This window comes from Pediculus humanus, genomic scaffold, assembly GCF_000006295.1.
Source record: "Pediculus humanus corporis 1103172108281 genomic scaffold, whole genome shotgun sequence".
NCBI classification, from domain to species: Eukaryota; Metazoa; Arthropoda; class Insecta; order Psocodea; family Pediculidae; genus Pediculus; species Pediculus humanus.
Genome location: NW_002987850.1, coordinates 895072 through 910810, shown reverse-complemented (window position 1 = coordinate 910810; position 15739 = coordinate 895072). Strand labels below are relative to the sequence as shown.

At 27.7% G+C, this 15739-nt stretch overlaps 5 protein-coding genes across 5 annotated transcripts in view; 2 read left to right on the top strand and 3 right to left on the bottom strand.

Moving 5' to 3' along the window:
* Nucleotides 1–2279: 2279 nt before the first annotated feature.
* On the top strand, nt 2280–4359 carry Phum_PHUM513380 (dihydropyrimidinase, putative; the record flags this gene model as incomplete). The annotated part of the gene is made up of 3 exons (XM_002431098.1): nt 2280–2324; nt 2424–2457; nt 2597–4359. The coding sequence occupies 3 exons, from the start codon at nt 2280–2282 to the stop codon at nt 4357–4359; spliced, it is 1842 nt and encodes a 613-aa protein (XP_002431143.1).
* A 6183-nt stretch (nt 4360–10542) lies between these two features.
* Nucleotides 10543–12902, bottom strand: Phum_PHUM513370 (uncharacterized protein; the record flags this gene model as incomplete). Its single annotated transcript, XM_002431097.1, has 9 exons — nt 10543–10582; nt 10715–10874; nt 10941–11158; nt 11238–11574; nt 11661–11802; nt 11875–12026; nt 12106–12315; nt 12493–12742; nt 12825–12902. 9 exons carry the CDS (start codon nt 12900–12902, stop codon nt 10543–10545), a joined length of 1587 nt encoding a protein of 528 aa, XP_002431142.1.
* Nucleotides 12903–13618: 716 nt separating this feature from the next.
* On the top strand, nt 13619–13993 carry Phum_PHUM513360 (uncharacterized protein; the record flags this gene model as incomplete). Its single annotated transcript, XM_002431096.1, has 2 exons — nt 13619–13770; nt 13903–13993. The coding sequence occupies 2 exons, from the start codon at nt 13619–13621 to the stop codon at nt 13991–13993; spliced, it is 243 nt and encodes an 80-aa protein (XP_002431141.1).
* Nucleotides 13994–14319: 326 nt separating this feature from the next.
* Nucleotides 14320–15447, bottom strand: Phum_PHUM513350 (uncharacterized protein; the record flags this gene model as incomplete). Its single annotated transcript, XM_002431095.1, has 6 exons — nt 14320–14441; nt 14540–14716; nt 14796–14925; nt 15002–15155; nt 15185–15191; nt 15324–15447. The coding sequence occupies 6 exons, from the start codon at nt 15445–15447 to the stop codon at nt 14320–14322; spliced, it is 714 nt and encodes a 237-aa protein (XP_002431140.1).
* Nucleotides 15448–15507: 60 nt separating this feature from the next.
* The window catches only part of Phum_PHUM513240 (uncharacterized protein), a gene marked incomplete at both ends in the record, with an annotated part of 1512 nt that continues 1280 nt past the window's right edge, over nt 15508–15739 (bottom strand). The window contains one exon of the mRNA XM_002431094.1: nt 15508–15534. Coding sequence (XP_002431139.1) covers nt 15508–15534 — 27 coding nt within the window. The remainder of the gene's footprint in view (nt 15535–15739) is intronic.

Here is a 15739-nt window from a genome sequence, read left to right as displayed (position 1 = left end):
AAAAAAAAATTTTAACGATTCTGTCAGATAATGTGACAGTCATACATACTATTTCTACTACTATTATTATTATTATTGTTGTTGTTGTTAAATAATAATAAATAATAAAAATGAAAATGATATTTAATATAAAAGTGAGGAAATGTTTTCGTTTTCAAGTAACTAGTAAACCTGATTTAATTAATTCATACATAAAAACATGTTAATATTCATTTTAAAATATCAATTCGAAACCAATTAAAAATAATACATAAATGGAAACTATAATTAATTAATTTTGTTAAAACATTTTTTAATTAATTTATGCAAACTTGTCAAATTTTGTAATAATTAATAATAATAGATTCGAAAAAATTTTATTCGACCTTGTAAATTTAAAAAAAAATAAAATAAAATCGAGTATTTTATTAAATATTTTTCCAGTTGTTCACTCGACTACTTTTTTTTTTGGAAAAGTTATTAAGACTTTGTTAAAATACATAAATTAAGTAATAATTTATTATTAAAATATTAATTTTAAAATTTGAGTATTAATTTTTTTCTTTTCAATCATTTTTTTTTTTTATCAGTTCGACATGAAAGGTGTGTGTGTGTGATTATTATTAAAAATAAATTTATGAAGTTTCGATAACTTTTCGCTTTTCGCAACATAACTTAAAATTTTTTTGTAATTTTAAATTTTTAAAAGAAAACAAAATTATTTAAAAAGTTTAATTTTTTTGTAATTTATGAATCAAAAACAATAGAAAAAGTAATAAAAATATAACAAAATGTATGTGTGTGTGTGTGTGTGTGTGTGTGTATACGATTATTTATGTTCAACAAATAAAAAGTTATCTAAATTTTAAACGATGATAACTTTGTTGCATAATACTATTACACCCAATATGAATTGTTATTTAATGATTTGAAAAAAAGAATTTTATTTTTTTAAATTTTCTTTTTGTTTACAATATGATAATTGTATAAAAGCTGCTTAGAATGTCACACACATCTGGTTTTTTCACTTAAGTAACCCATTCCATTTCTGTTTTTTTTTTTTTTTTTTTATATACAAATATATACACATATAAATTTTTTTTTTTTGTTTAACATACTTTTATAAGTTTATTATGACGTTCCAATCATTTCAAACAAGAATATTTGTAATGACGACCAACTATTAAAAACATCATTGTCTCATTTAGATTTTTTTTTTTTTTGCAAATTTTAAAATTATCAAATGCACGCAAAATTTTTTTTTTTTTCTTTTCCAATTTAAAAAAAATTAATTGAATTATTTTACGGTTACAATTCAAATTTTCAAAAAGAATTCTATTACGTAATTTATTTAATAAACACGAAATTAAATTATTAATTAAAAAGAATTTAAATTTAAATTTTACATAACATATATTGAAAAACAAGTAGGTGTACATAATTTTATTTTTATTTTTATTTTTTTTTACGAAAGTTTTCATTTAATTAAATAATTTATAATATTAATAATTGTTTGGAAGTGATATTACAAAAAATGATGCCACATACCTCAATTTAATAAATTATTATTCCTGTCAAATAAATTTTTTTAACATTAAGTACAAACCGACAGTCATTATCTTGACTATTTTTATTTACATTATATAGGAGGAATATTATAAGTTCTGATACCGGGTCCGTCCGCGAAAAAAGGGTTGCCAACTGTTTATTAAAAATTTCATATCGAATTTAAAATAATATATTAACACCATCTATAGGAAAAAATGTTAACTAATAATTTAAAAAAATATACTAAAAGATGATTTTTTTAATGATTTTATATTAGTATTAACGTTCATCTTACGATCCTGATTAATCGATACATTTTTATTTTTTATAATCTTATTATAAGCATTAAATTCCCGGTAAAATTTAAAGATAGAAAAAAAAAAAAAAATTATTTTGATATTATTTCTACGATAAAAAAGGTTTCTAAAATACTTATAAAGCAAATTTTTCTTTTTTAAATTAATTATTTTAATTTTTGTATTACATACTGATAAATAAATTACTTACAGTATATTAAAAATTATCATTTATTTTACAGAGTTATAAAATACAGATAATGTATACTTTATAAAGATGTATGTATGTATGTATGTATTTAATGTATTTTTTTTTTTTAAATCGATGTAAAAAACAAAAAAAGGCAGAACTCCATGATGATATAATGTAATGAATTTATTTTTTGGGTATTACGAAACAGTTTTTTGAAAAAAAAGAATTACATCGCTCTTTTCGCACCGGTGAAATAAATAAAGATGGCTCTTTTTAAACTAAAAAAGTTGTTGGTGTTAAAAAAGAAAGTAAGAAAAACTACTTGACGTATTGATATTGGTAAAGAAAGCCATCATTTAATAATTCTTTACGTACAATCATACGTCACGATTTATAAATTCTGGGAGAACGCGCTGAACGGAGTGCAGACGATTTTTGTAAGTTTATTGTGAAGTTAGAAGTTGTTTTTGCACAGTAGTTTAAAATTTTTTTTTTTATATTCATATAGTTTTATTACAAAATTTTTTTTATCTTTTTTGTATTTATTTATTTAAAATGAGTGCGACTCCCGTTAAAAAAGTGCCCATTCATCTTCAAAGTTCACAAAATCGATTAATTATAAAAAACGGGAAAATTGTGAACGCCGATGGAGTTTCTGATGGGGATATTTACATTGAAGATGGAGTTATTAAAGAATTGGGAAGAAATTTAATTATACCTGGTGGAACTCGAGCAATTGATGCTAAGGGAAAATTTGTTTTTCCAGGAGGAATCGATCCGCATACTCATTTCGAATCAAATTTTCTTGGTAAAAAAGCTGATGATTTTTATCAGGGAACAAAAGCTGCCATTGCTGGTGGAACGACTATGGTTATTGATTTTTTTACTAATGACAAAGAAACAACTTTGATTGAGGCGTTTCACGAAGCTCGACATATAGCCGATGATAAAGTTTGTTGTGATTACAGTTTTCACGGAGTAATCAAAGATTGTAATGAAAGAACGAAAAAAGAAATGGAAGTTTTAATGGGAGAAGAATTTGGCATTAATTCATTTAAATTTTTCATGGCTTACAAAGATTTAATGTTAAATGACTGCCAATTATTTGAATTATTTGAAACATGTAGGAAAATAGGAGCATTGGCAATGGTGCATGCTGAAAATGGGAATATCATTTTAGAAAATACAAAAAGATTATTGAAATCAGGTGTTACTGCTCCCATAGGACATGCTTTATCGAGACCTGAAGATGTGGAAGCAGAAGCTGTCACGAGAGCAGCCATGATAGCAAATCAAACTGGATGTCCTTTATATGTTGTTCATGTAATGTCTAGATCTGCTGCTGAAGCTGTCGCTTTGGCAAGATCTCGAGGAAATGTAGTCTTTGGAGAAACATTGGCAGCAGCAATAGGAACTAATGGAACCCATTATAAAAGTGATGATTTCAAACATGCAGCTGGTCATGTTTTAAGTCCACCTTTAAGATTAGATCCAGATACTCAAGAAGCCATTGTTAGATTTTTAGTGAGTAATGGTTTACAGTTAACAGGTAGTGACCACTGCACATACACATCCGAACAAAAAGCAACTGGTAAAAATGATTTTTCAATGATTCCAAATGGAGTCAATGGAGTTGAAGAAAGAATATCAATTGTTTGGGAATATGGTGTTAAATCAGGTTTAATTGATCTTCCCAGATTTGTTGAAATAACAAGCACAAACGCTGCCAAAATATTTAACTTGTATCCACAAAAAGGAGTCATTGCAGTAGGTTCGGATGCTGATATTGTTATTTGGGATCCAAATCACGTTAGAAAAATATCTAAAGACACACATCACAGCGGTTGCGACTTCAACATATTCGAAGGTACGGAAATTCACGGTGCTCCAGAATATGTTATTGTTAACGGAAGAGTATGCGTCGACGAATTCGAATTGAAAGCCGTACAAGGTTTTGGAAAATTCGTACCAACAACTCCGTGGTGTCCTTTCGTGTACGACGTACTCAATGCAAAAGAAAAAGAAAATGGTTCGTTTAACGTATCCGACATGAAAACATCTCTACCCACACAAGTAGAAAAACCTAATGTTAAACCTAAACTTGATATCCCCGCGACCAACGGTCAAGTTAATAATTCTAAAGATCCAGCATACCTATCATCCCTAATTACGCCACCTCCGGTAAATACTCCCACAACTGGAAGACAAATGAGACAAGAGGGTCAAAGAGATCTTCAGGGTTCTACATTTTCCGTGAGTGGCGAAAAAGATAAGGTTGTCTTTAAATCGGGAATTCGAGTTCACAATCCTCCTGGGGGACAAAGTTCCGGTGGATTTTGGTAAGCTCCTCTTTCCATTGCTTTCTCATAAACACATCATGATAACCCATAAAACACTAAAAATAATAATAATAATAATAATAATAATAACAAGGCAAATCGTATTTATAATAGACTTGGATTCTTTTTTAACATTTAATTCATTCGAAAGAACAAACGGTTTGTTTTATTGTTTGTTTTCTTGTTTGTTTTGTTTATTTTTTTTTTTTTTATCATTCGAATATTTAAAAAATTGCCTTACGAAAAATTATTATTATTATTATTAAATTATTGTTTATTTGCAAATATCGATCGATATATCGATCCCTCATCACACGGTGGATTCGAGCGTGTTATTATTATCAACGTGTTAATTTGAGTGAGGGGTATATGGGGGGGGGGGAAAGGGGGCGGTTTAAAAGTAAATAAACTAAATTCGTTAATTGAATTTATTATTAAAATATTAATTTATTAATTAATAAATAAATTTTTCATTCATTCCCTTCGGTCGTTTATTTAATAAATGACCGTCCGACACGGTCGTAAATACATAAATATTAATAAATAATAAAAATGAGATAAATATGTCGGATTAATAATCGTTGGTAAAAAAAAAAAAAAAAATTATTAATAAATAAATAAATAAAAGCTGAAAATGCTTTTCTTTTTTCTTATTTATTTATCACTCGTATCGATTTATTTAAAAGGAATGATAATAATAATAACCGTGACGACTACGACGTTATTTATTTATTTATTTATTTTAGTTTTTTTTTTCGTATGTGTGAGTGCGTGTGTGCGTGTGCGTATGTGCGTGTGGTGAAAATTCAAGACTGAAGAATAATCTTTGTAACAAGATAGACAAACGAGTTATTTTTAATTTTTATTATTATTATTATTATTATTATTAAACTTTTCGCGAACGGTTTCTAAAAATAAAATGGAAAGATATGGACGAGGAGGTGGAAAGAATCGATAAATTTTATGGGGGGATAGGGTAGGGGAGGTGGGGATATTTCGTAAGGATTTTACGTTTTCTCAAAGCTTTTCACGCACGGAAAAAAAAAAAATAATAATAATGATAATATTTACACGTATTTAACTCGTTACCCCTCACGGTGGTTGAATTTTCACTTTTCGTCGTTCTTTAATTGATTTATTTATATCGTTTACTTCATTTTTACCCCCAAGGTTTTCTTTTTCCTCTCCCTTCCCCCTCACCCGGGAAAACTTTTTTTTTTCGTTTTTTAAGGTAACTTGATTTTTATGTTTTGGTTTGACACGTCACGCGGTTAAAATTAAAAACGACGTTTTTTTTTTTCCAAAACGAAATAAATGTAAATATTATTATTATTATAAATTTTTGAGTGTGCGTGTGCTTATCTAAAGAGATTGATTGATTGATTGATTGATTGTTTCAATGGTATATCATCTCGTTCGTCACGCCCGTTTGCGCGCGCGATCGTTGTTTGTTTGTTTGTTTAAAAAGAGAGATAGAATTTTGGTGAAAGTTTCCTGGTTGTTGTTGTTTTTGTTGTTTCGGATGAAGGTGTTTGTGGGGGAGGGGTGCGCGTGCGCGTGCACGTGCGTTTTCCAATAATTTTAAAAAGAAAAAGAAAAAAAAATTTTGATGGAAAGTGAAAGCGATTGATTCGAATTTTGATCCACTTGACATTTTACGCGGTTTTGCATTTCAAACAAAACAAACAAAAAACCATTCAGGTTATTAAGTTGCTTTCTTTGTCAGGAGCGGAAAAAGTGGATTTATTATTATTATTATCATTTTGCGTGTGTGAATGTTATTTGCATATGACCGTATCGATTACATTAAAACACATTTGATATTTTTTACCTCGATTTATGGTTTATAATTTTTTTACTTTGGTTTTGGTTTTTCCAAAATCGAGATTTTCCCTTCCAAATTTTTCCGATTCGAGGTTAGGAAAAGTGGAAAAATTTTATTATTTTTCACTCGATGAATTTTTTTTTTTTAAAGTGTCACTAGGGAGATTTGAATTAGAATGACAGGTTTAACAAGGCGAAAACGATTGACTAATAAGGTCAAATTAATAATTAAATTTTTTTTTTTCGTAACTCTTTTAATGTGGAAGCAGCTGACTATGATGACGTCATTGTTGTTTATAACACAACAAAAATTAATTTTTTGTTTTTTTATTTTCGTGCTCCTCTTCCCTTCCCTTCCCCCCCCCCCCCGAACGATATTTTTATACGATCTCGATTGTGTGAAATTGGGGAAAATTTTCCAAGGTTAAGGGGTCGATACGATAGCAACCTTAAAATTTTCAGGTACACGGCGGAAAAAAAAAAAAATTATTTTTTTTTTATCGAAACGTTACTGCCAAAACTAAGTCATCCCCTAAATAATAAATTAAAATCCTTCCTCTCATCCCTTCCCCCCCCCCAAAAAAAAAAGCAATTAAAAAAGTACCATTAATAAATTTATTATTATTATTATTATTATTAATAAATGTGTGTACATGTATTTAAATAAATATTTATTAACATAGATTCGGTTAAATGTTTTTTTTTTTTTTTTATGTTGTGACTAAAAAAAAAATTTATTTCCGTTACTTTTGCTGCTGTTGCTGCTGCTGCTGCTACCACTAGCAAAAAGTTGATTATGTTATTATATACATTTCGTTGTAATTTTCGTTTTTATTATTATTATTATTTTATATTTTAAATAAATAGCTTATATTATTATTATTAATATAAAACGTTTGAACTTAAAATACGTCGTGGTCGTGTCATTAGTTAATTACGTAAGTTTCATCCTTCCTTCCCCTCAAAAAAAAATTTTTTTTTTTAACTTTACTATATTCAAAAAGTAATACATCGTTGGTTTGAGAGAGACGGGGGGGGGGGAAGAGAGAGAGAGAGAGATGCGTTAATCAAAAATGACAATTTTAATTTTTTTTAATATTTATTGTCCCCTTCATTCATTTGTTTCTATAATTTTTCAAATGTTAAGGCTCTCTCTCTCTCTCCTCTCTCTCTCTCTCTCCTCTCTCTCTCTCTCTCTTTCATTTTGTTCAGTACGATAATATCTTAATTAAACCTTGTTAATTAATTTAATTAGCGTGAGTTTTGGGGTAAAGTATATGGATATCGTTCCTTTGTACACAAAAGGAAAAAAAAAACCGTTCGAGTCGGCGGTGGATAATTTTTTCCCTTCTTTTTAAATGAAACGTGTAATTATAGACGGATTGGTAATAATAATAATAATAATAATAATAATAATAATAATAATAATAATAATAAATCCGTTGGCGACGCGTTCGCATTGTTTAATTTTTTTTTTTTTTTTAATGCGGTTAAAAAAATGGGGAGAAAATGGGGGGAAATTTTTATTACCACCATCGTAATAAATTTTTTACTGTTTTATGTCAAGTGCGTACCGGCGGCGCCCGTTAAATTTCAAAAAAAAAAAAAAAATTACTCAACCTCACGAGTAATAAAAATAAATTTAAAAAAAAAATGATATCATTTATTTATTTATTTTAAAATTATGGTCTTACCAATAACGATTATTATGATTCAATTTTTTTACATTTTAGGTAAAATCAACAACAACTTTAAATTAGAGAGAGAGAGAGAGAGAAAGAGGGGAAATTTTTTTTCGGTTAAATATTAAAATTCATCAATTTTTAAAAGGTGCAACAAACTCATGACGATGAACCTGTTTTTTTATTTAAATAAAAACCGGATATTCATTTTTTATATAATAAGTTTTAGCTTCCGGAAATCGAATATTTAAAACGCGTATTGAATAATTATTCTCTCTCTCTCTCTCTTTTTTATTGTTGTGAGATATATAAAATATTACGACCTTTCGATCACAATTAACAAATCGATTATTTGTGGTTAGTGACGTAATATATATTGACGTCGTGTAAATAATATTATTTATATTTGTTAACTAAAACCACGTTTAAGGTAAAAACAAGGTGAAAAAAACGATTTTTTTTTTTTTTTATTGGGGGGAAGGAATGAAAGGGGATCGGATTTGTATTCGTAAACTTTACCCAAGGGGAAAAAGGTTATTATTATTATTATTTGACACACACACAATATTCAAAAATTTTCATTTAAAAAAGAAAAAACCTTGAAATAATTAACAGGTAATGACGAGTATGTAAATTAAATATGGCGTATGCCATCACCACCACCACCGCCGCCATCTTGGTGACACGAATATTTTTTTTTTTTTTGATAATTTGAACAAAAAGTCAACATTTATTTTCGTTGTCACTCATGGGTATCTTTAGATAAGGTAGGTATCTCTTAAAATTGTTAACAAACTTTTAAATTTAAATTTTTTTTCAAACGAAAATTAAAAAGAACGCCCATAAATGACGGTTAAATCAAATATAAAATAACGGTTAAAAAAAATGAAAACGTGGAAGTAGTTACGAAAAGAGGTACTCGTTAAAATTTTTTTTTCGAATTAGATAAGAATAAAGTTTACAATGTTAACAATACTCGAACGACTCGTTAAAATGATAATAATAATAATAATGAAGGATAATTGTAACGAGTATTGTTAAAATGACGACAACTTATCAATTTTTAGGCGTTTCTCCCATTTTTTTTTAATAAACAACAATAAAGACATCGAAAAAATTTTTTTTCTCTATGGAATTTAAAACTAATGAGTATCATGATTATTATTATTATTAATTTGATTTTTTTTTCTACGATGGATTTCTTGTTAGGTTAAAAAAAAAAAAAAAAACTGCTAAAAGAGAATCACCCACGCATATCACCGTTTATTCTTTTTTTTTTTTTTACAAAATAATATTATGGGGGGCCACACACCGTGAGAATTTAAATTTTTTTTTTTTTTTTTATAATTTTCGTGTGTGTATAAAAAGGGTCACTGGCCAATGTAAAAAAAAAAAAACGAATTATATCATAGAGTATATAAATATATGAATTTATATTTTTCCAGATAGTTAAATAAATTAATTTTACACGGTTTTTAAATTAAAAAGAAACTAAAAACTAAAATAAGTATAATGAACGTAAAATTTAACGAAAAGGAAAATTTATGTCGGGGAAATAGAAAAAGAAAGAAGATGAGTTAGCGAGTGGGCGGGCGGGAGGGAAAGTTTTGCGGTTGAGATTTTATGTTGGTAGCGATGACGTCATCAAAATGGGGGTTAAAAAGAATAACAACTATTTATAGATTATCAATCCAGACGTTTTTTATTTTTATTTTTTTTTTGTTTTTGTTGTAAGGAGGATAAAAAAAGAAATTCATGAGAGCGTAAAATAAAATTTAATTTAACACAAGGATTTATTTTAAAAAGGTAGGTGTTTTATTTTTAAAGGTAAAAATACAAAAAAAAAAAAAAAGTTTTTAGGAGAAGGTTATTCTAAAAAAAAAAACCCTTTTTCTTTTTATTACCCGTCACTCATCTTTTCTCTCCCCCTTTTTTTTTTCTTTTAAAAAGAAAGAAATTTCTATAAAGTTTTTTTTATTTTTTAATTGATTCTTTTTTTTTTCATAGCTCGTGTGTCTTTTACCCCTTTTTATTAACTTAAAGTAATAAATCAAAAGGAAAAACAAAATGGCGTTTGGTTCGTTTAACTTATCCATTTATAAATAATTGTTTTTTTTTTTTTTTTAAATAAAGTAGATACTTTTTACCTACTTCATGGTTGTTAAGATTCATCCAACAATAACAATCGGTCATGACACTGGCATAAATTATAAACATACTCGCGTGTTTCAAACAAGATCATAAAAATTTTCGACATTAAAGACAAACCAACAACAAAGTAAACAAACAATGGCACATTTCTTAACGTTCACAAAACATTTTCACTGCCACATTTTTTTTTTTTTTTTTAATACTTCCGCTCATTTATTTTTTTTTTTTGTACGTGCTGGAGGAAGTAAGTACTTAACCATTCGAAATAACGGAAAAAGACAAAAGTTGGGGGGGCAGGCAGCACGTGAAATAATTAATTTTTGCATTTTCTGTTTCTTTTGTTAATGATAATTAAATTGATGATGATGATGATGATGATGATATAGCATTTTAAATTGATAATAAATTATATTTTTCTCATAAATGTTTCCATTTTTTTTTTTTTACGTTGACGACATTTTAAGGAGGAATATTTTAGTAAAAAAAATTTTCTAATAGATAATTACGTAATCAACATTCAAACTCAACGTTCAGCATTTTTTTTTTGTTCGTATTAAGCAATATTTTAAGCTGACGATTACAATAAAAATATTGCTGATGTAAAATTTTGCTGTCGTTAAATTTATAAGGATTATTATAATAAGTAAATAAAAAACTTTGTTTTTGTTAATTAAAATATTTTATTCGTCTAAAAATTGTAACGGACGTAATCGATATCCTGGAGTTCCCGGGATTCTTTCTCCCCTTATCAAATGCCCTGATTTAATTATGGGTACCTTTCTTAAACAAATTCCTTTTCCTTGTGGTGTCCAAGCTTCGAGTGTACAATAATTGGCTGGTTTTAAAGCGATCGAAACCCAACCTTAAAAACAAATAAAAATTTTTTTTACATCGTTTTAAATTATTGTAACAAATCATGTGAAATTACCGGCCGATGATAAAACAACATCCGCAGAAGCTTCGTCTGGATATTTTCCGACAATTTCAAATTTTTCCGATGATAATTCCGGCCATTTTGATAACCTATCATCCCCACCGCAAGGCACTTTAAATAAATTACTTCCAAGTAGTGTGTTATAAACGTCTTCGGCATTTTCAATCGATGTTATTGTAACCGGAAGTTCACTAGACGCAAATACGCATAACCTACATGTAAGAAATTATTATTATTAATATTTTTGAATCAATTTTTTTTTCTTTTTTTTGGTAAATGTTTATTGCTCACCATATACTATTAACTCCAGAAACGAAATCTAATCTGGCCAGACCACCGATGAATAATGATGTACCTGATTTTAAATGAAATATTCTCGGTGTGACGACAGTTTTGGGTAAAGTTATAGACAATTCTTGTGTCGTTAATAAATTAATTAATTGATTTTTTTGTACGACTCCGGGAGTATCGTAAAACCATTTACAACGTGTAAAATTAGAATCGTGTGGATCTAATCCCGTGGGTAGAATATTTTTTTTTTCATTTAATTCAAATATGCTTATTCTACTTCCCAAATCATCATCATCATCATCATTATCCCTTCTCATAACCGTTCTTTCGACGTGATCTTAAATAGAGAGAGAGAAAGAAATTTCGTGTAAATAGAAAAAGATTCGTTATTAATTTATGACGTAACAACATCAACAACAATACCTTTAAGAACTTTTTGAGTTAGTGTTCCATCTAAACTTTTTTCGGTATTTTCTTTGTTTTTTTTGCTTTTTAAAATATTTTTATTCATTAGCCTATTAAACCGTACACGATTTAACTTTCCGTATAATCTTTTTATTGGAAACTAAAAAATTATTATTATTATTTATTCACACAAATCGTTTGAATTAAATAAATAAATAAAATGATAAATAACCTTTAACAAATTTAATGTTGTACCAGGCCAAGATGATATCGTAGCTCTATGTAATTTATTATCAGCTTCGATTCTACACAAATCCGATTTTAAAAGAATGTTAAACAAAGTTGATTTTCCAACATTGGTGCATCCAACAAGATACATATCACCTAGAATAAATAAATAAATGTATTTTTTTGTTTTGCTTCTGTTTACGATAAATTTTTTTACTCTATGCAAAAAATTTACCTTTTGTGCCCCAGACTTTACCGAGGAAATTAATCAATTTTTCAACTCCATAACCTGTTTTGGCACTTATTAATTGTATATCTAATATTTTCGATTGTAAATTTTCTTTTTTTAATTCTTCTTTAAGAGAATTCAACATTTGAGTTTCAAATTTTTTTTCCTGATAAAACAAATCAATTTTATTTCCGACTAAAACAACATTATTATCTCCTGAAACGTTACAAATAAGTTTTTATTATATAATTAATAACTTATAGGTTCGAAAGAAAAATTTATGAAGTTAAGGTAAAGTTAATAACATTACAAATTTTTTATTTTAAATATAATTTAACACAATGTACTATTTCGAATATTATCGTAGTCGGGATAGTAACAACAAATCTTTACCTATTAATTTATCGATTCCTGGCCAAATGCTGCAAGGAAAGTCTAAAAGATCAACCATGAGTATAACTAAAGCTTTTTTATTTTTTATCTGACTTACAATGAATTGATATTCTTCTGGCATTACATTAACCCCTAATGCTATATTATATTCGTTTAAAAAATAACATCTTTGACATATTTCACCTCTTAATTTTTTGGCTTTTTTATTTACAAACAATTCTTTCGGTAAGAATCCTGGTTCTCTCTCACTCTAAAACAAAGAGTAATAATATTATCGCTTAAAAATTTTAAAGGATAATTCAGATTAATAAATAAAATCAATGTGATCTTACAGAACATTGTAACAATGCTCCACAACCACCACATGGAACATCACTGACAGGTATTGTAGGATCTGCTGTTCCTATCATTACAATATTATTTTTTAAATTATAATTTACATTGTCGCAATTTATTTTCCATTGATTTGGAGGTTTTATTTCTTCCTTATCTGATGGTGTCAAATTTAAAATCTCATCCGGTATTTCATCACTTAAATAATCATGAATGGGAGCTTCATTAATGTATTTATTTTGTACTTGAAATGGTAGATAAAACGGTTCTGTCGATTCAGTTTTCGTAATATACTCTCGAGTATCATTTTTTTCATCAAGGTATTGTAAACAAATGGGAATAGGTGCTTGATTTTTTTCAATTTTTTTCCTCTCGAGTTCTTCCTTTTTCCTTTTCAATTTAATTTTCCATAAAACATCATTATATATTATTTTATTTAATAATTCATTTTCTATCGATAAATTATTTGTATTCAACGAATGAGAATTAACCAAACGATAAAATTTAAATAAAGGTAATTTTTGTTTGATTTTTACACATGAGAAACATAAACGATTATATACAAGAAATAAAGCTTTCGATTTAAACATTTTTTATTTTTAATTGCATGGCAAAAATAATCAAATCGAAAACGTTCATTATTTTACTTAAACGGAAATTATAAATTACCTTTAACCGAAAGGTGGTACTTATATTTTTATTTAAAAAGTCGGTATTGTCGCAATTGGTAAAAGTTCGACAAAAGTCTTACAGCAGTAGACGTGGCCGTCACGTGGTATATTAAAGCAGTATTATGGGTGATAAACATAAAAGTGAAACTCCAAAACCTTTAAAAAATACACTTTTAAGTGGAGCTAGTCATGGATTTCCCTTTGATTCTTTTCAGGGAAGTTCGATGCTTATCCCTGTTTCTCAAGATAGCCCATCTGTTTTAAACGACAGTAAGTAATTATATATAGTTAAATTAATTATAGTACTACCAGTTTGTAATCAGATAGCAATAAGAAATTTATTTATTTTTTTTTTTTATAAATGATTACGTGATATTATCTAACGAATAACGTCCTAATTTCTAAGGTTAATTAATTATGATAAAATAGAATTTTGTGTGAAAATCAATGAATCGCTTCACAGATTAAAGCCTGTTTTTAAAACTTTAATTAAATAGGTTACAAGAGTAACTAGCCTTTTTTTTAACTAGATAATTTCAAGTTAGGAAAAAAAAAAAATCATTAATGAAACATGTTTAAAACTTTATTTTATTTATTTAGTGTCGAAAAACAATATTGAAAAGTTAATCAATATCGAATAAATTTTTTTCGTTTTAAACAAACAAAACAATGACATTGCACGAAGTGATAATTAATGACTTGACTTTTGATTTTATTAGGTTAAAAAAAAAAAAAAATAATTTTCATTACAGAAAAAAAAAAAAAAATGTATTTATATAACAATTTACATTTAAAGAAAATACATGTACTTTTTTTTTTGTTATCAACTACTAGACCTTGCTTTCGGTATAACTAAACTTCTTTTATTTTTTTGCCTTATAAAAATAATTGCAACGATTACAGCGACAATTATGAATAAGAGTAAGAAAACACCGACAACAATTGCTGCTATTTCACCAGCCAGTAATGATTCTATAATTATATAATAATAAATATTAGATAAGATAATTAGTCATGGGAAATATTTATTTATGTTTACTCACGATTAAAAACATCGAATGATTGTTTAACAAAATTTCCTTTGACATCTTCTACCCAAAAATCAACTTTGGATTTACAACATGTCGCTGTGTAATGTGCTGTGACTAATTCTTTAGTTCCTGCCATAAAATAAGGTTCAAAAAGAAGACCATAAGGTTCTGATAGTATTTTGAGAATGCCTAATAAAAAAAAAACATAACAATTTAAATATTTGTTGTTGTTGTTGTCGTTTTGTTTCAAGAGATTTAATCGTCATACCTGATTCATCATCTTGAGCTGCAAGTTCTAAACTCCAAAATCCTTTTTCACAATTTTGTGGTTCTGAATATAGAGTGCAATCACCTTTGAATTTATAATTTATTTTCGGTGGTGTCCAATCGTTATCAGTCTGATAAAGAAAAAAAAAAAAAATTTGTCGGTTGTTGTATTGTGAATAGACAAAAACAAACTTTAAGAGAATTTACCTGTGGGTATAACGAAACAATGGCGGAACGTGTGAACGGTTTATTTTGTACGAATACGTAAAAAGTAAGATTCGATATTGGATTTGTGATTGGTGAAGTCATTTTTTGTAACGTCACAGTTACAGTGATGCTGTTTGACGGTTGTAAAATGGCCCTGTGATAACAAAAAAAAAAAAAAAAAACGCGTTTCCTGTTAGATTTTGCAAAAAAAAAATTGTTGTTTGTTGTTATTCATGAGTTAAAAAAAAAAATTTTTGCCTTTGCGGTAATATTTTTTGCGGTACGTCATTTAATTTTGCTCCGAATAATACGTTCAATGGACCGTATAAATTATTTTTAACGTCGAAAGGTATTTGAGTCATCAAATCCGGATGATAATGTAAATTTGCTCCCGATGACACTTCGATCGCGACAGGATGATCGATTGCTGATCTCGCGTTACCCATTTTTGTCGTTAGCAAATCGTGTTCATCTGTAACCGACGAGTTATTATTATTATTATTTTTTTACAAAAGAATTGAATTTAAATGAACCTTGAAGTTTTTTTTAAAAAAGCAATTAAAAGTTTTTTTTGTTTCTCTCTCCTTCTCTCTCTCCTTCTCTCTCTCTTTCCCTCTCTCTCCTCTTTTCCTCTCTCCTTCTCTCTCTCCCTCTCTCTCTCTCCTTCTCTCTCTCTCCTTCTCTCTCTCCTTCTCTCTCTCCTTCTCTCTCTCCCTCTCTCTCTCCCTCTCTCTCTCT